We start from the raw sequence: 25765 nt of genomic DNA, 5'->3' as shown, positions 1-25765 counted from the left end.
GTGTGTGTACTTCTGCGAGCTGAGCCTGTGCAGTCAAAAAGGCCTGAACTGAGCGTTGGGACTATTGGTGGAATGGATGCATTCTCTTTCATCATGCAGCATTGAGCGTGCTTCAAGCAAGTTGGGAATATATATGCAGGCCCTGGGGAAGTGACATTGTGGCAATTGCAGGCGCTTCACCAAACCGCAACGGAACACCTTTTCTGTCTTCTCAATTGTGTCCCAGGCGAATGTGTGTCCAATTCCAAGTTGAAGTTCAACTGTTGTGCACATGTCATGTGTCACACGGTGTGAGACCACTGGTGGCACAGATGCGGCATCTGTGGCACAGATGCGGCATCATGCCGCATCTGTTCATGCACCAGTCCCTTACACAGATGATCTGTGTAAGGGACTGGTGATATCAGCTATTAGGCTTCAAGCATTGGGGGCGTGTGTGCTCAAATAAAGTGATTACGCGTAACACTAAGTGTTACAAGATTGATGTTGTTGATGTCAAGCTCGCGCATGCAATGGAAATCTACTCGCCAAGTTGGAGAGGTAGAGGAGCCTAGATAGGAGTAAAGGGCGTCTAGCGTATGAAAGCGCGCAGAAACAGCTGACTGAACAAATGTCCCAAAGGCGGCCACTTTCATTTCTTCCGGATACAAGCAATGTATCAAACCTTCACACGTCATAAAATAAGCATCGAAATGGAATAACCCATCTACTTGATCAAACTTTACTTGTGATTGGCAAAGATTCACAGGATGGCTTCTTGCTCGACCGTTCTGAGATGCGCGCTTGTGCTCTGTGCCGTAAACAGCGTTCCTATTGTCAGCAGTTCCCAGATCTGGCACAACCCGAATAAGATCAGCGTGCAACTACCTGCCGGCGGAGCAGCATCAGTATACACTGGAGGGAAGCGGGGCTGCCACAAGTCTGCCCCGTCGTACGAGTTTGTGGTGCGCTGCTTACGATATATTCTTCCGAAACCCAATTTATTAGAAGAAGTCTCCTAGGACGTGCCTTCGTGTCATAGGGGTCATTTGCAGGGCATAGGTCGCTCGTCTGCAAAAGGAACAACGTCCCCTTATTACTCCCACTGCTCATTTCATCGTAGCAGATCACGGCTTGAAAGATCCAATATCTCTGCAACTGCAAAAGTGCTGACGTCCATGCTGCTATGCGTTGAGCAGCGTTACTTTCCTGAAAAGTATCTGATGATGGGAACCCTATGCCATCCAAGCTAAAAGAATGAAAATGTCACTTTCCACATGTACAGGAGTACGTGCCATCCGCTTGGGAGGCTGACTGGCACCTGCACGCGTCAGAGTACAGCACCAAGATCTGCGAGACAATGCAGAAGCACACCGACCGCGTGGAGCACTGGATGGCCATGGCACAGCGCTACAACGAAACTGGACCCTCCCAGTCTACTCTCTCCGCCTTCAACGCAACAACCTTCCCCAAATTCGTCTACAGGTGCAGCTCAGCATCTCTCCCTGATCATACACCTACCTGTCATCCGTAGCATATGCAGGTTCTCTGTACATGTTGTTCACTTGTCAAGGCATATGTTGAGGCATTTATGACTGGTGGAGAGAGTGCAAGAACCGAGAAGACTGGAGAGCAATTATTCAGGTGTTGCTTGATGTACATAGTCCTTAAGGACTGGAAAACGTGCAATAATATTGACAAAAAATTGAGGCATTGAGTGCTTTCATCTGCGCAACCAGATGCTAGGGCATGTGCCAATATTTTTCCGTGTGCACCTATTACTGTTCACTTGTCTCACATGCCTTTATAGTCAAGTCACAACCCTTTATATCGTGTGCACATGTCAGCCTTGACAGTACAGCTGCATTGGTGCTGCTGTGCGCAGGAATGTGTGCCCGAGCAACGGGCTGCCTCGCAGCCTGGAGGTTCCCATGGAGCCGCTGGTGGGCCACCTGCGCAACCCCTACTGGGGCGCCTGCCCATTCCCCAATAAACCCAAGGAGGTCCGCATCCTGATCCCTGCCAGATTTTCTTATGTTTCTGAACACCTCTTGACATCAGGTGCTGTCACTTCAAACAGGCCAAGCTGGCACCTTGGGTTCCAAGGGACCACATTGGGTCAGCATGCAGGCTCATCTGTCTTCTCTGGCACATATCCGCGGTCTGGCTGGCCTCAAGATTGCAGAGTGCCATTCGTCTAGTGCCGCCGCGCTGTGGCAGGGGGTCAGCACCTCAGCTGACGTGTGGTGCAAACTGCAGGAGGTGCCAGTCGAGGATCGGGAGTACCTGATCATGAACGCGGTGCCATCCCAGTTCTTCCGGGCTGTCTACCCAGGGCGCAAGTGCGCGCCTTTCTTTTTGACCCGTTTGACATCCTGTGCAATGTTTTCACCATGGCTGTGTTACTCTGTCTGCATGCTTCATGGCCAGGATGCCAAGCGGTGTAAGCCCCCAACTCATAAATCTAGCTGCTCTCTGTGCAGGTACTTGTTCGACCTGGGCACATCCCATTACAACACCAGCCTGTCATGGGTCACCGATCGCTACAAGGCGCTGGGCGTTGACTTTGATGAGATCTGGGCCTGGGAGGTGTCCCCAGAGGTAAGCTACCAACCTTGTACTTAATTATTACTTTTCTGGTCTTTCAATAGTGCAAATAATGCGCAGTCAGTGGAGGCAATAACACAAAATTCCTTTCCAATTACAGTGATCATGTGACAGAATACTGTGTGTGAAGCAATCAATGCGTGAGTTTTTGTTCTGTGGGGCTTTGCTGCAGCTTGCCAAGGACCCCTACCAGAAGTACTGGAAGTATGTGCCGGAGGAGATGCAGCCCAAGCTGCACTTCTACAATTTTGCCATCAGCGGCAACCACAACTCACCCTCCTACCCCATGAACATCATCCGCAGCGTCTACAAGCCAGGTGTGCCGCTTTCAAGCTCTTGCCAGTCCTTCTCCAGCAGAGTGAAGACCCTTCAGAAGTGGTGGCCAGCAAGCAACGCCCTTTGAGCCCCCCTCCTGCAGATGTGTGCAATGTGACTGCAATGTGTATTAGTGAATCTCATATATATTTCCAAGGCTTCTGATGACCTGTAAACTTGGCACCTTGGAACTGACATGCAAAGCAGGGCTGCTTGAAGACAGTTCTTACTCTGTCTCTGCGGCGCTCAATCACCCCGAGCAGTGAAAGGCAAGGCCCGGGCAGACTCCATATTAAAAAATTTTAAAAGCTTTCATATAACCACGCCTGGCTATAGTTCATAGCTTTCAGGTTTATGGTGTGAGCGCTGCGGTGCAGGCGACTTCATAGTGGTGAAGATGGATGTGGAGGGGAATGTGGCAGTGGAGGAGGGCATGCTCAAGCCCTTCCTGCAGGAGGCCGGTGCCGCCAAGTACGTGGCCGAGTACTTCTACGAGCTGCACTTTGGCAAGGACATCTTCAACCTGGAGGACCAGGTATCCATGGAGGACGCCATGCAGTCATTCCACAAGCTGCGCAGCCGCGGCCTCCACATCCACTACTGGCCCTGATCAGTTTCAGTTTGTTTCCTGGAAGCTTCTCTCCTTGCGGCTGGGCACCAGGCAGCTGACACATAGAAGTGTAGGAAAGACTGCTGCGCTATTTGGGCTATGTGCAGCGGAGTTGTTTTGCCATGGTTGTGCAAATGGGGGAGGAGGAATAAAATGCTGCGCGGCATTAGATCCTGGTGACACATTCAGCATACGGCAGAGCTGCTATTGGCTGTTCAAGAGGCTCTGCTGTTTTTTTGGACCGGGTTCATTTGGCATGCTCGTCAATGCTAGCGCTGTAGGTGCATGTGTGTATGCAAGGTTGCCAGTTCCGATGCTGTGGGATAATATGCACTGAAGATCTTCCAGCATAGTACATGATTACACCGACGTCAGTGCCGCCAGCAGAGTACAGGTTTGCCTTGAAAGGACAAGGTTTGACTCTCAGTCAGGTGCACATTCGAGTCAATCCCTTTTGCTGCCATGGCAATGCCCCACTCTCAATTCTCAAGTGATGCAAAGATCCCAATTCAATAAAGTAACACTCCAGGTTCCTCAGATCAGTGTCCAGTAGATCCTGCACAACCTCTTCCTCCTTTTCAGGTGATCAACTTCTCAGTGTAGCACATCATCAGTGCTGAGTGCCTGCTCGCCACTGCCGTGATTGCATCTAGCAAAGTAGCGCTGAACATGCTGTCACAACTGTTCATTCCCACTGACGATACGAGTCTATTGGCCCTTGGCCTTGGCTTCGCGCTCCAGCTTCTTGTAGTACTTCTTGCGCAGCAGCAGGTGGAAGTGCAGCAGGTACAGGTTCACCACAGACAGCGGCGCGCTGCTCACAATGCCCCACATCGCACCGTGGTACCTGCAATCCATCGCCTTCCCTTCAAACAGCGAATTCTCCTCACAGAAAAAAAAATACTCTGGCAACTGGCAAGCATGCATTCCCTGGAGCAGCCTGTCACACCTCTTCTGTGCGTGGACTGCATGCTTGGAAGACTGCGCGCTGACAACACCATATGGAGCACCTTTTAGTAGCGGCAGTACACCACAGAACTGATGATGTGCAGAGGAAGAGACATGGCTGACCAACAAGAGGTCTGGCTAGTGCCTGTGGATCCACTGGATTACAAGATAGGATGAGAGGGGTAGGGGACAGGGACGCACGGGAAGGGGCACTGGGTGACCTCGTAGCCGATGTGGGCGATGGCGGCCTTGACCCAGTTGGCGGGCGAGGGGGCGTCCATGGTGGGCTTGCGGATCTTGGACATCTTGGTGGCCACGTACGCGGGCGCCTGGTTGTGGCAGCTGATGCCAAACTGGCGGTACTCCAGGTCCAGCGACTTGCTGAACATGTCCACGTACGCCTGCAGCCCGGCATGTAAGTATCAGGCTTGCATGACATGAATGCCACGGCACATCATTCCGTTTGGGGGTCCACTTCCGCTCAAGAAAGCTTCTAGAGCCTTTCATGTGGGGGTTGCTACTACCCCTCACACAATGAGGACCTGATTCAATTTACATGCCCATTGCAAGGAGCTAAGGCAACCTTGCATTTCTTGGCAGGCGACGGCAGCACCCACAAACCAACCCTGCATGCTTATAGACCCCCCGGCAGGAGCACCCTGCTCGCTCTAGAGGCGATCACACAAACAGAGGCATAAAGTATAAAGCGCAGTCTTGTCTGAAGCAGGCAGGCAGGGAGCAGGGCGCACCTTGGTGCCGGCGTACACCGCGTACAGGGGCCCAGAAGGCGCCACAGTGGCCGCTGCACTGCCGATGTTGACGATGGCACCCTTCTTGCGCTGCTTCATGCCCGGCAGCACGATGCGCGTCATCTGGCCCCCACACACAAATCCATCTTCACCCTCTCTGGGGAACCAGGCTTTGATACCAATGGTGGATTTTGACTTATTCTTAACATTGTTCACGCTTTCCAGTCCTTAAGAGCTAAATATGTCAAGCAAGATGTGATTATTGCTTTCCAGACTTGGTTGTTCTTGCATTCCCTCCACCAGTCGAATGCGTGCCCAGCAGCACCGAGGTCATTTCTCACAGAGTCATGGCTTTTGAATGCATATATCGTACTGTAAAACGTCAAGCCTCAGAACCTCTGCATCTCAGGGAGGTTTAAAGCCTGAGGCTGTGGTGCCCACCTTGTTGGTGGCCTGGATGTTGATGTTGATGAGGTCATCGATGAGCTGGTCATCGATGGCCTCGTAGTACTCTGCATGCGGGTAGGAGACCCCCACATTGTTCACCAGGATCCCCACAGCCAGCGGCGCCAGCTCAGCCTTCAGCATGGCCCAGGTGGCGCCGTCGGCCTTGCCAAAGTCCACAGCCAGCGTCTTGGTCTTCACCTTGTACTTGGCCTCTATCTCCCCAGCAGCTGTGTCCAGCTTAGACTGCGTCCGTGAGATGAGAACCACGTTCAAGCCTGCAGCAGCAATGAACGGATCGTTTTTTTTGTATCTGCCAATGTGCTCATGCATGTGCCACCATGCTCAGATGCGAGCCACCCTGGCTGGGAAGCCACCGCAGCAGCTGTGCAACGGAGGATCTCCTTGCAGGCTGACAACTCTTTCACGTCCATGCATGGCTAAATTGAAGAACTGTCACAAAGTTCATCTTTGACACGTTTGATGCAGGATGCTGGGAAATAGACAAGCAGGTATGCCTCCCCATACAAGGTCGAGGCAGCCACTTTCTTGTGTGAAAGGCAAACTGGGATTCAGGCGAGGTGCAGGTGGGGATTAAATGGAGTAGGGGATACAAAAACAACTTTTGGATCAACTTATATGTGAGCTTTAGAAAGCAACGACCCAGAAATTCACAAGAACAAGGGTCACAAGTGCACGTTGCAAGTTGAGCTCTCTGGTCACTATGCACATCATGCACCTCACAAGGCACTTTGGAATCATCAACTTAATCGTATAATTTCAAGGATTCACCTTTCTTGGCTAGACCATCAGCATACGCCCTCCCAATGCCATCCGTTGCTCCAGTCACCACTGCCCACTGTCCTAGCCTTTTCAAGTTCTTGCCAGGTCTAAGGTAGTACACATATATGCCAGAGGCGAAGCGAACAAGAGCTTTCAGACCCTGAATAGCACCCACGAAAAGCAGAAGTCCGACAGCCCAAGATCCACCGCACGTCGAAGTAGCAGAGCTCAAGAAGCTGTGGAATGTCATTGTATATGACCCCTTGGAGTCACTTGTGCATAGCAATGACACGACAAGATTGACTTGCACAATTTGAAGACGCTTTTGCAAGGCACACAAAGCCAAGACGCCCTGGATTGCCTGGCGCGAAGGAGCCCTCTGAAGCCCTTAGCCAACTCCCTCCCATGCTTCTATTCAAGGGGTGCGATAAAACTGGACACGAAGTCCAGCAAAACTAAAGTCCCGTTCATTTTGCTGTGCTCATCCCCCAGACACGCTATTGTAGTGATATTGTCGATGTGGAACCTAGAAACATAGATCAAGCGTGCAAATCCTTGAGGTGCTCACCTTGCTAGGGGGACTTTGCCCCGCAAGCAAGTAGCAATGTCGAGACGCAATCCCAAACAATCCATCATGGCATACCCTGCGATGTTATGGATCACCGTATGCTTTGCCCTGCTAGGTTCTTATCAATTTGGTGAGCATCCAAGACAACTTCCCCCGTGTGATGAACGCCGAGTTCTGCAAGCCGTTTCGCTTGGAGATCTGAACGCCATTTTGAAATGCTTTCTGTCTCTAATTATTTCCCTCCATCTGATGCTGCCATCTGATGGCAGGTCAACTGCTGCAATGTTTCCTAGACAGTAGGCCCCACAGCCTTGTACCTGCAGGGAAGTCACGTAGCTGGGTCCTTTCCTTGACAGTGTCATCGGCGATGCATTCGCAGGGTACCACCTCGGGATACTGAACACAGCACTTTTCTGGGTCACCAAAGATCTGGGCCTGGACTTCACCAGCCAGGGAGCAGTGGTGGTGTCTGCAGTGGTGGTGGGCGCAGTTGTGGGCTCCCTCTTTGCTGGCCAGGCTGCAGATGCGCTGGGACCCAAGAAGGCGTTGCTGATCAACAATGCATGGCTCCTGGTGGGGACAGCTCTGTGTGCCGCCGCCCCTGGGGGCTATTGGGGACTCCTTGCAGGCAAGCTACTGCGAAGGGATACATGATCTTCAGTTACCAGCCTGCCAAACCACGCGCGTTTGCAACTTTTACTTATAATGCTGAGCCATGCTCCTGTGGCTTGCCATGCAGGCCGTGCTTTGGCAGGAGTGGGAGCGGGAGCGGCTTCACTGTATGTCCCTCGGTACATCTCGGAAGTTGCACCCATCTCCATCAGGGGCGCTCTGGCCACACTGAACCAGGTCTGCCAATTCAGCTGCCCTTGTGCCTTATCGAACAGTACTGAAGAATTCTGCATCACTCCAAATTGGCGATTGAACTTTGATCTCATTAAAAATTTCTCAAAACTGGTGTGCTGTTCAGGCATTCATCTGCGTTGGAATTTTGGTGGCATACCTGGTGGGCTTGCCTTACCAGCACAACAAGCCTCAGACTGTCGTCGTGGGGTCCCACCTTGTCTCCTGGTGGCGCGTCATGTTCCTCTTCGGCATGATCCCTGCATTTCTGCAGGTGGGCGTCAAAACTTCTCTAGTCCCTTTCCGTTGCTGGTTGCGTTATGCATCATTATTGTTATAAAGCATGTTGATCTGAAGTGTGCTGGAATTTTTGCAACAGGCAGTGGGATTACTGTTCACGCCGGAGAGCCCAGTGTGGCTGAACTGGAAGGGCAGGCGGGCCACGGCCCTCTACAATGAGCACCGGCTCTTGGGGTCTCTGTGGCGGGAAGAGGGTGAGGTGGACCAGACATCCAACCTGGAGGAGCCTCTGCAAGGCGAGGAAGCTGCAGAGGTGAGATTGCACAGTAGCACAAGATCAATCTCTCTATCTGTGTGTTACCCCATGATCTTGCTTGGTAGGATAGCCTTCAATGCATCTCTTCAGAATGAAATGTGTCATAAGACTTGGTGGCAGGGGCTTCAAGGTTTGTGCTTACTTATTGGCTGTGCCTAAATCCACAGGAGCAGTCTGTGTTGGAGGGTGGATGGGGCTCGCTGCTGAAGAGGCGCTATAGGAGAATCATGATCCTGGCCGCTGCCCTCCCCATTCTGCAGCAGGCATCAGGCATCAATACCGTTGTGTTCTACTCCTCAGATGTGAGTGCCCCCCTGCGTGCAGATCTTGATGTCAACGCAGACTGCTTCTGCGAAAAGCCATTGCGGTTAAAATATGCTAGCAAGTGGCTGGAAGCTGCTGCGTGATTTCCTCTGAAAACATGTGTGACTGTTTGGGCAGGTCTTTGCAAAGGCAGGCCTGGATTCACCCGTCCTGGGCAGCATCATAGTGGGGTCAGTCAATGTTGCTGGTACCCTGCTGGCAGCCACGCTGATGGACAGGGCGGGCCGTCGCCAGCTGCTGCTCACCAGCCACATTGTCATGGCCGCTTGCCTCTTTGCGCTCGCTATCTCAACATATTTGCCATGTGAGCCCCTGCAATTGCCCTTACTAGCCCTTGCGCTCAGGAACACATGAGCTCCTTTGCAGCTATCAGCGGATATCTGTATGACTTGCAAGGGTGTGCATATCTTATTGGGATTGCTCCTGCATTACTTATGTGTTTGTAATTTCACGGCCAACACTTTACTGCGTTGAGGCATGTGCTGATGCTCGCAGTGTCAAGGGTGGTGGAGGGAGCAGTGTCATTGATCGCAGTGATGGGCTTTGTGCTGGGCTTCTCAATTGGCAGTGGGCCCATCCCCTGGGTGTATCTGCCCGAGGTGCTGCCCAATGAGATCAAGGGCCCCGCCGCTGCGCTGTGCACCAGCCTCAACTGGCTCAGCAACCTCATCGTGGGCCTCACCTTCCCAGCAATGCTCGCCCTGTTGCACCTCGGCGGCGCTTACCTGGTCTACGCTGTGAGCGCTCTGGATTCCCTTTGCTCTGCCGCCAAGGCATGTGCCAGGGTGTTTTGCAGATGTTGTAAGGATGCAGCTTCAACCACTTGGTGCTTCCGGTCTGACTGACAAGAGTGAGATTTGGATGTGCAGGTCTTGAATGTCCTGGGAGCGATCTTTGTGTTTGCGCTCATGGTGGAGACAAAGCAGCGCTCCTTGGCACAGATACAGGCCACACTGCTACACCTGGACTGAGATCAGCAACAGAGCCGATTTTGCTGCCAGCAGCCTGGTGCTGTCAGAAATGCATGCAAAGAATGCCTGCAAACAATTGTCCTCAGCTGAATGCAACTTGAAGAGAGCCTTCAATTTGTCCTCGGTAAAATACAAGCAATGCCGCAATGACAATAGAAGCAATGATTGCCCAAACAATTGCCCAAATCCCATGACCATGGTCAAAAGGGTAAATGCGAGCAAGACGAATGTGAAGGAAATCGGTAATACTGCACCATTCCCGGAATGGGGCCCAACTGTGGTAATACCACAGATATCTAGTTCACTTCCCTGGCCACCCACAAGGATCTGATGACAGTTAGGCCAACAGTCAGTTGGGCCGGCCATCACATGGGCACAAGAACATGAGGCTGTTCAAACGCTTCCATTGCTGCTTCAACCTCCGTCAGCCTTGCTTCCAGGCCGGCCTTGTACTTCTTCTGGCTGACAGTCTCTGTAATGAAAGGGAGTGCCTGCATTGCACACACCAAGGCATGTGCTCACAGAAGGGAACGCCTGTCGCATAGAGTCCTGCCTGTCTGAAGCTACAGCATTGTTTGGCTTCCTCTCAACATGTTCAAACGATGAGATTGCACTACTGGCGCGTACTGAGTAACCATCGGGACCGTTCGTCCACCATAGTAACATGCTGATTTGTGGCGATCATACCCGTATTTTTGCTTCTAGTTCGTCTCTGCTGGCCTCCAGGAGGCTGAGCATCTCCAGGCGCTCCTCCTCAGGCAGCAGCCGCATCCCATCAGGGATCTTCGCTGCTTCTCTCTCAGCCTGCGCACACCCACTGATCTAAAAGCCCTCACCCACTTCAAAGTGCCTTCACGATAAGGGCACGGAAGTGTGCATGTGAAGTGTCATTTTGTGAATGCCTGAATGGCAATGCTGGAGTCACACCTGCTCTTCAGCATATGCGGCAGCCATTTCTAGCTGCCGGTGGATGAGATACTGGGGTACGCAGCCATAGTCATCCTTCTTCAGCCACGCATCACCATCATCCCTTGTGGGGCGCGCTCTGACCACAGGGACAAATGGAGCAGGGGCCTGTGAGCTGCTGCGCCCAAATTCGCTCTGTGCATCGCTCTGCTTTGCGCCTAATGAGGCGCGCCTGATGAGCAACCATCAGCGTTTTTTTTTTCAGAAGATTGCCTGCTATTCAGTAGTATTTATTTGAGCATCCCTTACGGTCTGTGCGTGACGCTGCGCGCAATCGCTGAATGAACGTGATCATTTATTTGAACTGAATTTTTCAAGGTGCTCACACCTGGGTGTGTAGTGTGGGCTGGCATATCCACTGCTCCTCACAGAGGCTGCAGATGTGGGCCTGGATCTCTGCGCTGCCTCGGCTGCCTCCTCTTGCTGCTTTTTCAATGTCCGAATCCTGTCACTTTGTGCCTGAATGGCTGCTACATTGTTCTGCGCATGATTGACCGGCTTTATGCCCTGCCTGCACATCGTTACCCAGCTTCAGTGCACCATTGCATGCCTGTAGATGGATGCACAGAAGGCATCCGCTGGCTTGCACATGTGCCGCTCCTTGGCAGAGTTAAGTGCACCACTTGTAAATTTGTCCTGTATGGACCTTAAGCTTGGGAATTGATTGATGACATCACCTTCGAAGTGCATCCCTCACTCCCCGAACAGGGTCCAGACACTCCTGCAGCTGTGAGCTATTCTGGTGGTGTGGCAATTTGGACAAGGCCTGCCTCTGACCAAATCTGATAGACTGCCTGCTAGGTGCCTCTGATGGACACCTGCCGCGTTGCCTCCTCACCTCAGCATCCAGGGAACCAGGCTCCACCACTTCCATTTCTGGATACAAGCTATTGCGCTCAGGTTTGGCTTCCTAGTCTGTCCTAGGGTAAGCCTTTGTGCTGATCAAAACGCAATAATATGATGCAATCGGACAGTCCCTGCTGGACACACGTCGTTGCAGATTCATAGTTCTGTGCTGCTACATCATCTTAGTATATATGCCGATGCTTCTGTTTGGCGGGCGATCCAAGTTTCTTTTTAGAACAAATCAGCTCAATACTTGTTTCACGGAGTCATATGACTCCGATCTTAATCTTTGGACAAGACAAACCCACAAAATGTGGCATGGACAAGGCAATGGGTGTACTAGACAGTAGTAGCTCACTAAACGAATATTGCAGTTTCCTTACTATCTGTCTCAACACATCCTAAAATGCGTCACTTAAAGAGACATGCGAGTACATGCCTGCTGACACCATCGGATTTGGCCGTTACTCGATCACAGGGTCAAAGGGCAGGCTGGGAGGTTGGGCAGGATCGGGCAGATGGAATTTCAGCAGGACTTCAGATCCAGGATCATCAAATTCAGGATCCCTCCTTTTCATCAGAGAAATCATACATTGGCGCTGCAGCTGGTTTCAGGTGAAGCACCCCTGCTAGCTACAAACAGGGATTTTCCTGAAATCACTAGCTAGTCCTATAGGCGTGGCTAGTGATGCGCATGCTGCCATTGGAATTGGCAAACCTCAGCCATTGATACAGAGCCAACTTATATTGGCCGTCAAAGTGCGGCTCCTGAGCAAAAGCTAAACAACGGTGGCACCAAGTGTGGATACGACTGTAAGCACAAATCAAATGCAACGGTTCAACACAACATGCAAACCGTACAGTTTCCAAAATCAAACGCAGCCATGAATGCATGATGTACCAAGCTACCCTCAAACAGCTTGGCCAAAGGTTCTGATGGCACTGGTCGCCATTTTAGCATTCAACTTCGGCCATTTGTGTTCCCTGCGGTGTTCCTGCGGGGCATCCGAAGATGTCACCTTGTGTGATTTCAGTATTCCTCCTTGCAGCGCTGGTGATGCTACATCGTCACAGTAGGTCAAGGTTGTTCTGTTCACCTTGCATGGAGTCCTGGGGGAGGGTGCTTCCCATTTCAATCTCGGCCGGTATGAGGCTGTCTTCACTGATGTCCCTAGCAATGGCGCTCTTCAGTGGGAGATGCTCATATGAAAGAGTAGGCTGCACAATCATGTGCTTGGCATGCATCCCGCCGAGCCAAAATGCCACGTGTCCCAGAAGCCAGACAAGGCCCACTGCCACCGTTGCAGATCCTGCCACAGCAAATGTGATCAGCCCTCCACTTGCCAGTCACTGTACACCGATGAAGAGAAACTATCCTTCCAGGTTCCAGAGTTTGCAAATCACTTATTCTCATACATGTAATCTCTTCTCGGAGAAAGGGCATGCAGCGCACCGGCTATTGCAACAGCGCCCAGGTATCGCGCATGCAGCGCAAGGTCATGCATGTGGCTTAGAGCCTGGTGTGCGCAGACACATGCAGAGCTGTGCAGCATTGGGTACTTCCCCAGGTCCAGGCAGGGCTCCAGGCATGCGCCCCCAGCTGGCTGCTGCGCCCCTTGCAGCCTCTCCAACTGAGCAACAAGGGCAATCAGTGCTGTGTTGTTCTTTGTCAGATTCGCTGCACCCCTGTCCATGTTCTCCTTCACTGCCTGCTGCACTCCATCCATTGCTGGTTGCACTGCAATGCACACCAGAATCTGTCACCCATGTGATGTAAATTGTGAGCCCATTGCATGGATCCAATGTGGGCTTTATCCCAATCTTCATTGGGGAATATCTCTTGTACAATTTCATCAAGCTTGATTGCTGGTAATTGGAAAGTATCTCACATAGTTTGCTCAAAGTTGAATCTGCAAAGGCGCCCAAGACCTGCTGAACCGGATCTGGAGGCGGTGGCAGGGATGCCTTTGCATGGGACAAAGCATCTTGTAGGTCCTGGGGGGGTTTCAGACTGAGCTCAAGTGCGCGCTGCCCCTCAAGCAGAGCTGCCTCAGCAGTCGTGTAGACCTGCGCAGGTTGCAGATCTGATGAAACATTATGTGTGTTTTGGCCAGGGAAGATCCTTGCTAGGATAAACTGGGACGAATGATCACACGGTATCTAGAAACAGAGAAAGAAAGCAAGACTGTCACCGTTGTAGCCCGACCAAGCGCAACACTGAGAGTGTGGTCCATTGCTGTCAGCATTGAGCTTCCTGCCAGCATTCCCATGGCACAAACAGCAGCCAGACCCAGCATAATGCACAGACCAGCAGCAGTGGCAGGCGCCACACGCTGATGTGGCTCTTTTCGTGGATGCAGAGACCATGAGCCTTTAGCTTTTCTTCTCCGCAGTGCAAGCCTTGCAGTGCCAAGTAGAGTGAGCAGACAAAGTACGCCAGCACCACAAAATGCTGAACTTATAAAGGTACATAATTGCCTGCATAACAGAACGAGATCTAGCGTAATGCTTTTACTCTGGCAGGACAACGTGCAACAGAAACCTCCATGCAATGACTCGTTTGCGCAGGAAAATTCTCATGAGCCCAAGTGTGTTTCTGCTTGCCTGAATTCAGTTTTGTTGCCATCCAGCAGCCAGATCAACTCTTGACTGGCTTCTTGTGCTCTGTGATTGTATATTGAGTACAGAAGAAGGCCTGTGCAAGCGCTTGCCACAGGAACGATCATCAACAGATGGGCAGCAGCTTGTTGCTTGGCCATCGTACACCTGGAGTCTTCGACAATGATCACATTCTGACTGTCTGCTCCTCTTGATCTTCGCGCCGAGGCTTCCAAGAGATGATCTATAAGGCAATAGGTGCGAGTCGGACAGCTATCCACTGCCTTTCCTAGCAAGATGTTCTAATGGACACCCCAAAGGTATACAAGGTGATGTCCAAAGATATCTCAGCGGCACAGATGCAAAGCTTCCCAGAATCACCCTTTGTAGAGCACTTGTGACATTTCCTTGGATTTCTTGGATCCGAGCATTTGATCCTGCATCTTGAAGTTTGAAGTCTCATGGAGACAAATTTGGCACAAGGGAGTCCGATGAAATGGAGATCGCGAAATCTCGATCCCCTCAGCTTTGTCTCCTTCGAAAGGGCAGTGTTTACGTCGGTTCTGAGGATACATTACTTGCAAGACAGATTGGGGACATTCAGTCCCGCAGATCTGCCGATTCTTGAGGCAAGCTGAAAGGCAAGGTCCATAGCAGGTGCAGAACAACATAAAAGGCCTCTAGATTAGCAAAGCGTTATAGACATTCTGCACAATACCTTTGAGAGAGACATCTAAGGTCCCAATGAAGTTGATCATCTTCGGTGCAACGGGGAATGTGGGTCAGACCATCGCGAAAGCAGCCGTCCAGGATAAGCAAGATGTCACATTATTTGTGAGGAACAAGAAGAAATTGGAAGGGCTCCTCCCGTCTGAGATTCTCAGTCAATGCAGGGTGTGTGACACGATTGGAACCTTAGCCAATCCTCATGTACTGACCTGGGAAGATGTCATGCAAGACGAAACATTGATGCCAGATAATATGTGCTGATTCCCCAGGTCATAGAGGGAGATGCCATGGATGGCGCTGCAGTGAGACAAGCAGTGCGCGGCCATTCTGTTGCCATAAATGCAGCTGGGCACGCAAAGGACGGCCAACAATTTCATCTTCTCTTCAAGGGTACTGACATCTGCAACCCTATTTACTGGTGGCTTCAGTGCCATTTTTCTCATGCAAGCCACAGACAAGAGGCGGGGTGATTGAGCGCAGGGATTGTTGAGGCAGTGGCAGAGTGTTTGGAGCCTCCAAAGAAACTGTGGATGCTGGGTGGTGTCACAGCTTTGGACGTGCCAGGCTCATCAGACAAACTCAAGTCCTTCAATGATTTGCCAATGCTGTACCGAACGCCGTACAGGTACGCTGTCTGCACATGTCACGGTCGGTACCCATAAATGCAGTGCAACGCTTTTTGTGCTCAAACGCAAAATACCTTGACTTGTCTGCACCAAAGCAGGATACACACAGAGAATTATGGAGAGCTGCTCTCTGACAAGGCCGCAGGGCTGGACTGGTCGCTGATCTGCCCAGGTATACCATGTCCCTTTGTATTTGCGCAGCCACCATGACAATGAGTAATGACAATTCAGGGTGACGTGCTCCAGCAAATCTATCGGTAATAGGATAACATGGTGTATGCTCAGGTGTCCTCTATGAAGCAGACAAGAAGCCGGCCAATGCACCTGCCGGGGCCCTGCACACATTCACCGAGGAGGCTGAGGTATCGCTGCCACACTGGGCTCTCAGCAAGTGGTGTCCCAGGATTGTCATCAGCCTGCTGACCATCCAACAGATTGGAACCTTCACGGTGGGCCTGGCGGATGTGGCTGATGTCATCCTGAGTAATCTGGGGCCCGGCGCCCTCTCAAACAAACGTGTCGGTCTGAAGAGGGCCCCAGCTTCGGCGTGAGATGCTTTGTGCCATGTTTGCATGAATGCCATGATGATACCCATTACCCAGCATGTTGCACCATGATGGAAGTTGCTCATGTGTTGCCCCCAAGCTGTTGAGCATTGGGGGCAGCCTGGCAGCTCACTTGATATCCCCATTGTGCCTGCGGCAAATTATGATTGCCACGGTTGTAAACTTCTTCAGTTCTGGTGGCGTCAGTGCCAGTGTCGTATCTCAGGCAGTCAATGAGTACAGTAGTGTACCCTGTACCATACAGAATAAGTGACTCAAGTGTCAAGTTGAAGCTGACTGCGCTCGTCTGGATTCCTGGGGCTACTTCATGGACTCAGCGTCAAGCTTGTGATCAGAAGCGAAGTCTTATAGTGAACGGAGTCTTGTGCTGGTTTTTCAGCTTAATTATGATACAAAAGAGCGATCAACCTGATGACATCCGCTGCAGCAGCTTAATTAAGCTTACTATAGAGCACGCGTATTCGAAGCAACTGGAATCCAGTTCCTGGATACTATCTAGTAGTTAGCAACAAGATCATCATTGTCACGAAGTGTAAGACGGACCTTTTGATGCTAGCAAGTCAGTGTGCTTGTTACTGGAAGATATTCCGATGTGATGTGAAATTTGGGAGCAAAAATCCCAAGAAAATGGCTGTTTCGTTCGCTGCTGTGTCTCAGTTGCCTCAATTGGCACTGAGCCGAAGCATGCACAGCACGATCTCCTGTTCTAAAGGGACGATCAACCGCAGCATAAATGCACGGAAAGGCCTACACTATATATTGAATGCTCTTAAACAGCTATTGGGGCTGGCGAGATGCAAATGCACGCAACTATTAAGCCAACAGTACACTGACGATCTGAGTGATGAATACTGCCTTGGTCTCTTAGGACCTTACTTCCCCAAGCAAATTGTGATCTTATGTCCAGCAAAGAGGAATAAAGACCCTGCAGAACTAACTAGATAGGAATCTTAGCAGGATGTGCACGATCGATAAGGTAAGTCAGGCTCTGAAACTCTCAAGCACAGGTGTACTGAAGTCCCGAAGGCTTTCTCAACAGATCCAGGAGTAGCAGACATAACCACGAGCCATTGAAATGGATATAAGCTTCCAAAACACCTTCGCATGCAAACTCTGGCATTCTTTGCAGATGCTCATCAAGGGCATCAGGAGCTTCAGCCCCGACAATCAGCACGTCATAGAATTCTATAAACCTCTTACGCTCATCGTTGGGCACAATGGTGCTGGAAAAACGGTGAGCATACCCTCCAATGTTCCAAATTAACGTCCTGCAGTGCACCAACGCATGGTCTGGCCTTTGCTCCACACGTGATAATCGTTGTCTGAATGCAGACAATCATAGAGTGTCTGAAGCAAGCTTGCACTGGAGACTTGCCACCCAATACGAGGTCAGGGCAAAGCTTCATCCACGATCCCAAGGTAGGAGTTTCAGGTCATCAACATTGCAGCGAGGAGGTCCAATCACGTCCTGTCGTTGCCATCATACTTGTTAGCATCTTTTGAATGTGGAGCTTCCCTGCGTGCAGATCGCTGGGGAGAATGAAGTCAAGGCACAGATCAAGCTGCGTTTCAAGACAGCAACTGGGCAGCCTGTGGTGATCATTAGAGCGTTTCAGGTCAGATACCATCCTCTCTACTGGTCTGTGAGATTCTCTGCAGAATTGAAGTACTCTTGGTATGATGCCACTCACACGATTGCGTGCTCTGCTGCAGCTGACGCAGAAAAAGACCGCCTTGCAATTCAAGGCGCTGGACCAGACTCTGCAGACAATAAACCGTGACACCAACAAGAAGGAAGCTCTGTCCTATCGGTGTGCAGACATGGACCGCATAGTCCCCTCCTTGATGGGCGTATCAAAGGTGATCCTTTGCTTCAATTCACTGGGCAGTGCGGCATTTCAAGTTCTGTGTCGACTGTACTCTGGCTGATTGACCAAATTGGCCATGTTTACTGCCCTCCAGGCGATCTTGGAAAATGTCATCTTCGTGCACCAAGAAGACTCAAATTGGCCGCTGGCAGAAGGGCAGATCTTGAAGAAGAGGTTTGACGACATATTTGCAGCCACAAAGTACACCAAGGTGCGCTGCTCATCCTTCACAGACCCTTAATTTATGCCTGCTCTTTGGCCCCCTGTCCTCAGAAATCAGCAGCTGTGCAGGCACTGGAGGCACTCAGGAAGTTGAGGACAGAGAAGATGGCAGATGTGAAGGAATTCAAGCTGCGGCTGGAGAACCTGCGCACGCACAAGGACAACGCTGCGAGGCTGCGGCGGGATGTGGAGGAAGGAGAGGCGCAGGAGCGGAAGCTGCTGGATCACATCCGTGCCATTGACGAGCAGCTGACCCAGCTGCAACAGGTATGATGCCACCTGTTGAGTCTTCCAGCAATTGCGTAGGCATGCATGCCCCCCATGCTTCCATGGGATGCATGGTAATGTAGGTGGCCACTGGATTTAGACTCTGGAAGATATTTGTGAGGGATTGGAAGCGGAAAGATTGAAAGCTAAAACGCTTCATTCTCACTGACACCTTGAATTTTATGAATGTGTTCCGAGTTGTCACAGGTGATGGATGGGTTGGACAGTCAGCTTGTCCGCATTGCCGACTGCGCAGATGAGGAACGAGATATTAAAACGCGGCTTGAGGTCACAGCGAGGACAAACGCTGAGGTGAGCAAGAAGCCATTGAAGGCCCATTTAAGAAATTTGCCAGAACGCCAGAGAGCTCAGAAGGCTGTGCATCTGGTATAAAGCTCTGGAAAAGCACTCAGCGCTCCTGTTAGTGGCTGAGACTGGAAGTGTGCTTGCTGTGCAGACACGGGCTAGGCTGGCAGCTGCATATGGCGAGGAGGATCTCAAGTCATCCTTGGAAGAGCTGGAGGAGTTTGCCAAGACATTGGAGCCCACAACGCGCGACAGCCGCAACAAGCTGCGCACACGAGAAGTGGACCTGCAGGTGAAAAAGTCTGCACGTGCCATTCCTTACATAAGTGCTTTTGGTGATTATATATGGACGGCCTGTTAACGAGCCGTGATCCAGTCGCTGAATGTGTATGGGTGTCACTGCAGGGTGCAAGGATGAATGTGGAGGCAGAGCGTGAGCAGCATGAGAGAGCCATGCAGAAGCTGAGCCGCCTGACAGCCGGCGCGGAGGCACACAGCCGCAACGTGGCTGACAGAGACCGCTTCATCCGAGAACTCGCCATGCGCAACGGCATTATGCAGCTCCCTGCCAACGGCCCCCTGACACCTGGCCATGTTGCCGCGTACGCTCCTCAAGGCTGCTGCACTGTGCTTCCTCTCGTGCAAACAAAGTGGTGAATGGTTCCCAACACCAATGCACACTTTCCCGCGCCAGAAGAGTGCATCCCACACCAAGGAGTGTCCTGAGAGTGCACCCGTGCATGTTGCAGGATGAAGCTGGCGATGCAGGACTTCGAGGCGAAGCTCACGCAGGAGCTGCAGCAGCTGAAGGCGGCCAATGCCGGCAGGGATGATGAGATGGGGCGCCAGGTGGACGGCGTGACCACCCAGCTGGCAGGCGCGCGCGAGGGCGTGCGGTCCAAGCAGGATTTCATCCGCACCAGCGAGACCACCATCTCCCGCTTGCAGGCCGAGGTACTCACAAATCTGAACATCCCATCTTAATTCACATATTCACCGTTCAGAGTGGAGGGACCATGTGCTGTTTGCTAAGGTACCCAGAAATTAAATATCCCAGATAACCCATGATTGGCTATATCTGACCTGACAATGTGCTTGGGGGACCATGTCTTCCTGGTACCCTGTGGTTGGTCTCTATCACTTCGATAATGTATGCCTTGCAGATCTGTCCCAAGGGTCTCTGTGTTTGGTGCTTGTCCAGATATCGAGCGGCGGGCAGCGGGCGGTGAGCAGGGCAATGCTGGAGGAGGTGAAGGAGAGGGAACACCAAGCAGAGGCCCAGGTGTCCGCCAGGCAGGCCGCTCTGGACAAGGCCGGTCTGGACAAGGACATACAGCGCCTGTCCGCCGAACTGACCAAGCTGCAGGGGAAGACGTCTGGCTTGAGACAGGTCAGTTGCTCTCCCATCTCTCATCTTTGCTTTCAAAGTTGCCATTCACAAAGTGAGGGTGTGATGGAATGAAGGCATGCATGCCTTCACTCGTGGCTATTGGGCTTACCCAATCGGTCGTTGTGTTGTAGGAGAGGGAGCGGCTTGCAGTGGAAGCTGACAAGGGGACCAGGCTGCGCATGCGCCGCCAGGATGTAAATGCCAAGGAGGCAGAGCTCGACGTGCTCATCCAGAGCCACAAGAGCAGGCTGGAAACCTTCCTCAAGTGCCGAGGCAGAGGTGCTGCATCCTGCTTTGTCCGCCTTGCCTTCCATGCATAGTGGCTGGCCATTGCTTCGCTTGTCAGATCCATACAACGTCAAGACAATTGTCAACAAAGGTGTATTTCTGTGGCTGGGAAAGTATGTGTATATGTCGTCTGACTCTTTTCAGTGACTGCAGGTCTGCCACAGCCTCAGGAGTTGAAGGCAGCAGCCGAGGTGGCGCTGCAGCACCTGAAGCAGGATGTGGACAGCAAGGCCGCTGCGCTGCGGGCCGCACAGTCCAAACACTCCGGCACGGAGGCCCTCCTTAAGTCGGCACGCTCACAGCTGCAGGCAGCTTCAGACGAGTGCAAAAGGCTCCAGCAGAAGATCCAGCAGGGCCTTGCGCAGCTGTACAACCAGGCATGTGGCTGCACCAAGTTGTAATGTTGGTATATCTTTGTTTCTTCCAATTAAGACTAATTAAGACTTTTACTGGTGGTGGTCCTTCCAATGTGGTGTACTGCTGGTATTCACAGTGTCAATGTGCCACAGCTCAAATTTGTAGGATGCAGGGTAGCCAACAAACGCAGCACAAGAAAATCATAGACTATCTTGAAGATTACGTGCTCTGCCCTGCTTGCAGAATGTGGAAGACAGCGCGTTCGTGGACACAATGGCAAAGGAGGAGCGGCAGCACAAGGACACCAGCACCAAGGCTGCCCGCGTCACCGCCCTCAGCGTCAACATCGTGCACTTCAAGAAGACGGCCGTGGAGCAGCACAAGTGCCAGATCTGCAACCGGCCCCTCAGCCAGCAAGAACTGCAGAACTTTCTGCAATACCAGGCGCGCTCCTTCCGTGAAACAGCAAATATCACTTCTGTACCCTGTCTCAATATTTATCTTGTGTGTCGCCTGAGAGGAATTGTGCAACACCCACAGCATTGAGTTGGTAATGTGTTGTTCCCCGGGTGCACCTAGGCAACAGGTGATGCTCTGTGTTCTGCAGAATGTCATGTTACAGGCTGGTGGTGTGGTGCGTCTTGGGTGCACCCAGTCAGCAAGTGTTGCCGTGCAATTTCCTGCAGGATGGCATGTTGCAGACTGATGACTACTGCTTGTTGAGTGCAATCACTGAGCATGTGATGCGTTCTGCAGGACGACCAATTCAGGGAGATTCCGGCTATGACGGCGCAGTTTGACAGGGAGCTGGCCGATGTGGGTGCGCGGCTTCAGGCGCTGCGCGAGCTGCAGCCGACGTCGGTGCGCTGTCAGGCGCTGTCCCAGGGAGACATCCCCCAGCTGCGTCACCGCCTGCAGGAGCTGGAGGCCACCGCAGAGCACGGCGCAGACACCCTGGAACACGCCAGCGCAGACTCCGCCGAAGCGCAGCACGCCTTCCAGGTAACCTACCCAATGTGCTAGCAGTGACCCTTTGAAGAAATACTATTTGAATATTTTTGGGGGATGCATGTGCCCCTGCTCACTTGTCATCAACCAATGTGAAGCAGCTGTCATGCATGCCGCTGAAGTATACATGTTGGCAAGCGGCGGGCCGTTGGACCTCGTCAATTTGTGGAGATGTGGCCTGATGAATTTCTCAAAAATTGGGTGTGCAGGAAGCGCAGAAGCTGCATGCAGAGGTGGTGTGGCAGATCGACAGGCTGGCAGTGGAGCTGGCGGAGGCTCAGAGGGACGTGGCGCAGCTGACGGCGCAGGCGCGGTCCAGCGGATTCGCGCGCACCGTCGGTGATGTGGACACTGACATGGAGGCCCTGGAGAACCAGCGTACCGCCCTCGAGCGCGAAAAGGACACCGCCATGCGCAAGCTGGAGCGCCTCAGGTGGGGCTATTCACTTGAATGCTTGAGATCTGGTGGCAGATGCAGGAATTTGCGATTAATCTGCTGCAAAGCCCACGACCCTGTGCACTGCTGACAAGCTCTGACGCTTGCTTGCATGCACCCCATCCACATGCATGCCTTGACAAGAATGGAGCCGTCTGTTTCAGATGTCGTTCTTTCCCTGCTTTTGGTCTCAGAGATGCAGCAAGCCTCTTTCTCTTGCGGTCAGCAGGACGTCATATTTGCACGTCATGCTAGAAGTGAAGTGTCACTCCGCTGAGGTGAGCTGCTCGTGTGCCTGCAGGAATGAGGTGAACAGCGCGACGCACGAATGGCACCAGGTGCGGGAGGAGGCCATGCGCAAGGTGGCGGCGGCGGAGCGGCGTGCGCAGCTGGACGCGCAGGTGAAGGACCTGGAGACGCAGATCGCGGCCGCCGGGCGCCAGATCGAGGAGCTGCGCCGCCAGATGCAGCCGCTGGAAGCCGAGCGTGCGCAGCGCACCAAGTGAGGCTCTCTCTGCCTCGGTGGATGTTCTCCGGTGAAATCTGGTCCAACCATGTGCAGCATATTGAAGGTGTCAGAATGCATGTGCGTCATCAAATAAGCTGAGTGCAGCACTGATGCTATATGTGAGCCGTAAGTGGATCTGTGTACCTATCATTGTCATCAGAGGCACTGTGTCCCCTGACCCAGCACCAATGATGGTCTTCAATGCCTATAAGGCGGTGCTGAACTATGACGGTTCTCTGAGGACACGGAGTGGTGCTCCAAACAAAATCGAAATTGTTCAAGAGAGGTTGCATATTTTACAACAGGGAGCGGGGCGAGCAGCGCACAGCTGCCAGGGCGAGGGAAGCTGAGGCCGAGGGCCGGCTGCGCGAGGCGAATGCAGCTGCGTCAGAGCTGCGCGCGAAGCTGCGGCCGGTGGAAGAGTACGCGTCCTCTGACAAGGAGGAGCAGCTGAAGCGGGCTGGCGCTGGGATGGAGGCCAGCAAGCAGCGGATGGAGGCCAATGCTGAGCGTGTCAAGGTGTGTGACTTCGTAGCTTAGAACTGCTGGTCTGTTGCTCTGCTCTATTTGCAATCTGCTGGTCCTGTAGGCACCCGCTTGACCTTCAGCTGGGGCACCACCTCATTTGATCAGAGCGGGGATGCTTGATTCAGTCTATGCAACAATCTGAGAACCAATGATTTGCTGAGGTGAGGTCTGGCGATAATGCGTGCATTGAGAATGCCTGCAGTCCCTACGCTCAGGGTTCCCTAATCTGCTTCACTGACCAGGGGTGTGTTGTGGCTGCGGCAGGCCATCAGCGAGGAGATTGGGAGGCTGCAGGCGGATGTCAAGGGCCATGATGACTTGAAGCGCCAGTTGGACGAGTGCATGGCCTACCAGAAGAATCTCATCATAGAGAAGGAGCTGCAAGCCCGCCACGCCAAGGTCTCCTCTTTCTTTCTTTCTCGTCGGCTTCTTTCGCACTGGTTGTCTAAATGCAGCAGGACCACAGATATTTTGACAGATCATGAATAGCGCCACACTTGGCATCAACAGAGTCTCGCGCGCCTTCGAAGGACCGCTCGTGGATCATGCAGGCGTGCAGGAGAAGAATGGCGGGCATGTGGGGATGACTGGCATACTTGTATGTGCTGCAGGTGACAGCCGACATGGGCAATCTGGGTGATCATGAGAAGATCAAGGATGAGCACGACCAGCTTGAGGCAAAGAAGAAAGAATTCTGCCGGGACCAGGTGAGCTTCAATAGCATGCTAGGATGCCACCAGAAGCCACATTACAGTATTATGGTGACATCCGAGGGCCCATCCTGACAGTTATATTGCAAATCTTTGAAACACAAGAGCCTCAGATAGGAGCAAGAATTCTGTGCCTTGCATCTGTTGAAAGTGTGCAGAAGGGATGAGCCATGTGTGCCGTTTTTCTGCAAAAATCAGGACATGGCGCGGGGGAGTCTGGGGACAGTGCGGGAAGGATTGAAGCGGGCCAGGGAGAACCTGTCTGCCAAGGAGTACCGCGACATTGACAACAGGCACCGCAAGCAGCTCATAGAGCTGAAGACCACCGAGATGGCCGCCTCCGACCTGGACAAGTACCACAAGGTGGGGCCTCTGCTAAAAAGTGATACATGTGCATGTTATTGACACACTTCCAATGGAGCTCAAGGCACCAAATGACCTCTGGATGCGGCACTCTATTACCGGTATATGCAAAGCAGGGATGCATGAAGACTGGCTATGCTCGGTCTCTGAGGAGACAAAGTATGCCAAAAATGGGACAGTAGATGATACGCCTGCAAAAATCTTGCCTGATGGGGCACCCAGTCGAACATGCCGCTTTAAAAAAGGGTCACTTGGAAAAGTAATTCTAAAGGGTAGATGAGTAATTCAGTAATTCCATGCCCTTGGTAGGCGCTGGAGAAGGCGCTGCTGGCGTTCCACACGGCGAAGATGGCGGACATAAACAAGATCGTGAAGGAGCTGTGGCAGAAGACGTACCGCAACCAGGACATCGACTACATCCAGATCGCGGCCGACGCCGACCATGGGGCCGCACGCTCCTACAACTACCGCGTCACCATGGTCGCAGGCGGCGCCGAACTCGACATGCGCGGCCGCTGCTCCGCCGGCCAAAAGGTGTTGCATTAAACCTACTACCGCTCCTGACTGACTCATTGTCATGATCCCTGCGGCCCTCTTGCACCATGTGGCAGTAATGCACTTGTCTGAGGCTTGGTTGGGAACATGCTCGGGACTTTGATAAGCTGCTCTGAGGGTGCACTTCATGCACTTTTGGGTGCCCAGACCTGGTCCGGGCAGGTCTGACTATTCTCCTTGCTTTGCTTTGACTTCACCTCAGGCCATCAAGGAGAACTGGGTTGGGGTGCAGGTGCTGGCGTGCCTGATAATCCGGCTGGCGCTGGCGGAGACGTTCTGCCTCAACTGCGGCATCCTGGCGCTGGACGAGCCCACCACCAACCTGGACGAGGCCAACTCGGCCTCCCTGGCCGACGCCCTGCGCCAGATCATGGCCCAGCGTGCCGCCCAGGCCAACTTCCAGCTCGTGGTCATCACCCACGACGAGAGGTGCGCTCATGTATTATTTTGCGGGATGCAGCGGATGGAAGTTCTGCCCATGTCCTGTCTACGTACCATGTACTCAAATGGCTGACTCCCCCTTGTCGGGTCCAGTCCTTTCGTCTTGTATTGCTCTCTTGCATGCGAAGGAGCAATCTGGTGCATCTGGGTCCAGAGGAAATGCATGGGAGACCAGCATAATTCCATGCATGCACCCTTTTGTCCTTCCTGGTGCCTGCACCGCCCGCTGGGCGCTTGTGGGTGCCACGCTGGGTGCTAGAGTGATTGAGGGTGACTCTTTGCTGCAGGTTTGCAAACATGATTGGGACGCGCGAGCACACGGAGTTCATGTGGCGGATCACCAAGGACCAAGACCAGCACAGCCACATTGCTCAGGAGCCCCTTCTGGAATGAGTCAATGAGAACGAAATGCATTCAAGAGCGCTTTGTGTACATGTGCATGCGTTGTACAATAAATTTGATGTCAACAGATTTTGGTAGGTGAGAATTG

The 25765-nt window shown here is 52.5% G+C and overlaps 6 protein-coding genes across 6 annotated transcripts; 3 read left to right on the top strand and 3 right to left on the bottom strand.

Annotated features, from left to right (window-relative positions):
* Window positions 1–749: 749 nt before the first annotated feature.
* Window positions 750–3511, top strand: COCSUDRAFT_56409 (hypothetical protein; the record flags this gene model as incomplete). The annotated part of the gene is made up of 7 exons (XM_005646453.1): window positions 750–944; window positions 1265–1464; window positions 1865–1982; window positions 2200–2321; window positions 2463–2580; window positions 2759–2903; window positions 3279–3511. The coding sequence occupies 7 exons, from the start codon at window positions 750–752 to the stop codon at window positions 3509–3511; spliced, it is 1131 nt and encodes a 376-aa protein (XP_005646510.1).
* Window positions 3512–3855: 344 nt separating this feature from the next.
* On the bottom strand, window positions 3856–6750 carry COCSUDRAFT_48005 (beta-ketoacyl reductase). The gene is made up of 5 exons (XM_005646452.1): window positions 6445–6750; window positions 5650–5930; window positions 5209–5331; window positions 4661–4860; window positions 3856–4358 (listed from the first exon to the last, which is right to left on the bottom strand). Exons 1-5 carry the CDS (start codon window positions 6683–6685, stop codon window positions 4220–4222), a joined length of 984 nt encoding a protein of 327 aa, XP_005646509.1. The 5' UTR covers window positions 6686–6750; the 3' UTR covers window positions 3856–4219.
* Window positions 6751–7363: 613 nt separating this feature from the next.
* COCSUDRAFT_10278 (general substrate transporter) lies at window positions 7364–9463 on the top strand (the record flags this gene model as incomplete). The annotated part of the gene is made up of 7 exons (XM_005646451.1): window positions 7364–7590; window positions 7717–7852; window positions 7974–8120; window positions 8226–8399; window positions 8588–8704; window positions 8844–9030; window positions 9222–9463. Coding segments are annotated over 7 exons (1230 nt in total), but the record flags the coding sequence as incomplete, so codon positions are not given.
* A 599-nt stretch (window positions 9464–10062) lies between these two features.
* Window positions 10063–11537, bottom strand: COCSUDRAFT_56406 (hypothetical protein; the record flags this gene model as incomplete). The annotated part of the gene is made up of 5 exons (XM_005646450.1): window positions 10063–10188; window positions 10385–10501; window positions 10625–10835; window positions 10992–11174; window positions 11482–11537. The coding sequence occupies 5 exons, from the start codon at window positions 11535–11537 to the stop codon at window positions 10063–10065; spliced, it is 693 nt and encodes a 230-aa protein (XP_005646507.1).
* A 1040-nt stretch (window positions 11538–12577) lies between these two features.
* COCSUDRAFT_56405 (hypothetical protein) lies at window positions 12578–13236 on the bottom strand (the record flags this gene model as incomplete). Its single annotated transcript, XM_005646449.1, has 2 exons — window positions 12578–12819; window positions 12963–13236. The coding sequence occupies 2 exons, from the start codon at window positions 13234–13236 to the stop codon at window positions 12578–12580; spliced, it is 516 nt and encodes a 171-aa protein (XP_005646506.1).
* Window positions 13237–14674: 1438 nt separating this feature from the next.
* Window positions 14675–25668, top strand: COCSUDRAFT_48004 (P-loop containing nucleoside triphosphate hydrolase protein; the record flags this gene model as incomplete). Its single annotated transcript, XM_005646448.1, has 28 exons — window positions 14675–15001; window positions 15106–15226; window positions 15317–15461; window positions 15561–15634; window positions 15748–15911; window positions 17158–17262; window positions 17555–17644; window positions 17742–17888; window positions 17991–18107; window positions 18188–18385; window positions 18593–18697; window positions 18843–18983; window positions 19097–19293; window positions 19441–19645; window positions 19893–20081; window positions 20213–20360; window positions 20523–20587; window positions 20970–21095; window positions 21483–21728; window positions 21944–22167; window positions 22472–22672; window positions 22984–23197; window positions 23471–23605; window positions 23818–23913; window positions 24115–24279; window positions 24589–24813; window positions 25067–25263; window positions 25563–25668. Exons 1-28 carry the CDS (start codon window positions 14852–14854, stop codon window positions 25666–25668), a joined length of 4296 nt encoding a protein of 1431 aa, XP_005646505.1. The 5' UTR covers window positions 14675–14851.
* Between the last annotated feature and the right edge of the window lie 97 nt (window positions 25669–25765).

This window comes from Coccomyxa subellipsoidea, assembly GCF_000258705.1.
Source record: "Coccomyxa subellipsoidea C-169, whole genome shotgun sequence".
NCBI lineage: Eukaryota > Viridiplantae > Chlorophyta > Trebouxiophyceae > Coccomyxaceae > Coccomyxa > Coccomyxa subellipsoidea.
Note: the sequence above shows the minus strand (reverse complement) of the source record. Positions and strands in the feature narration are given on the sequence as shown.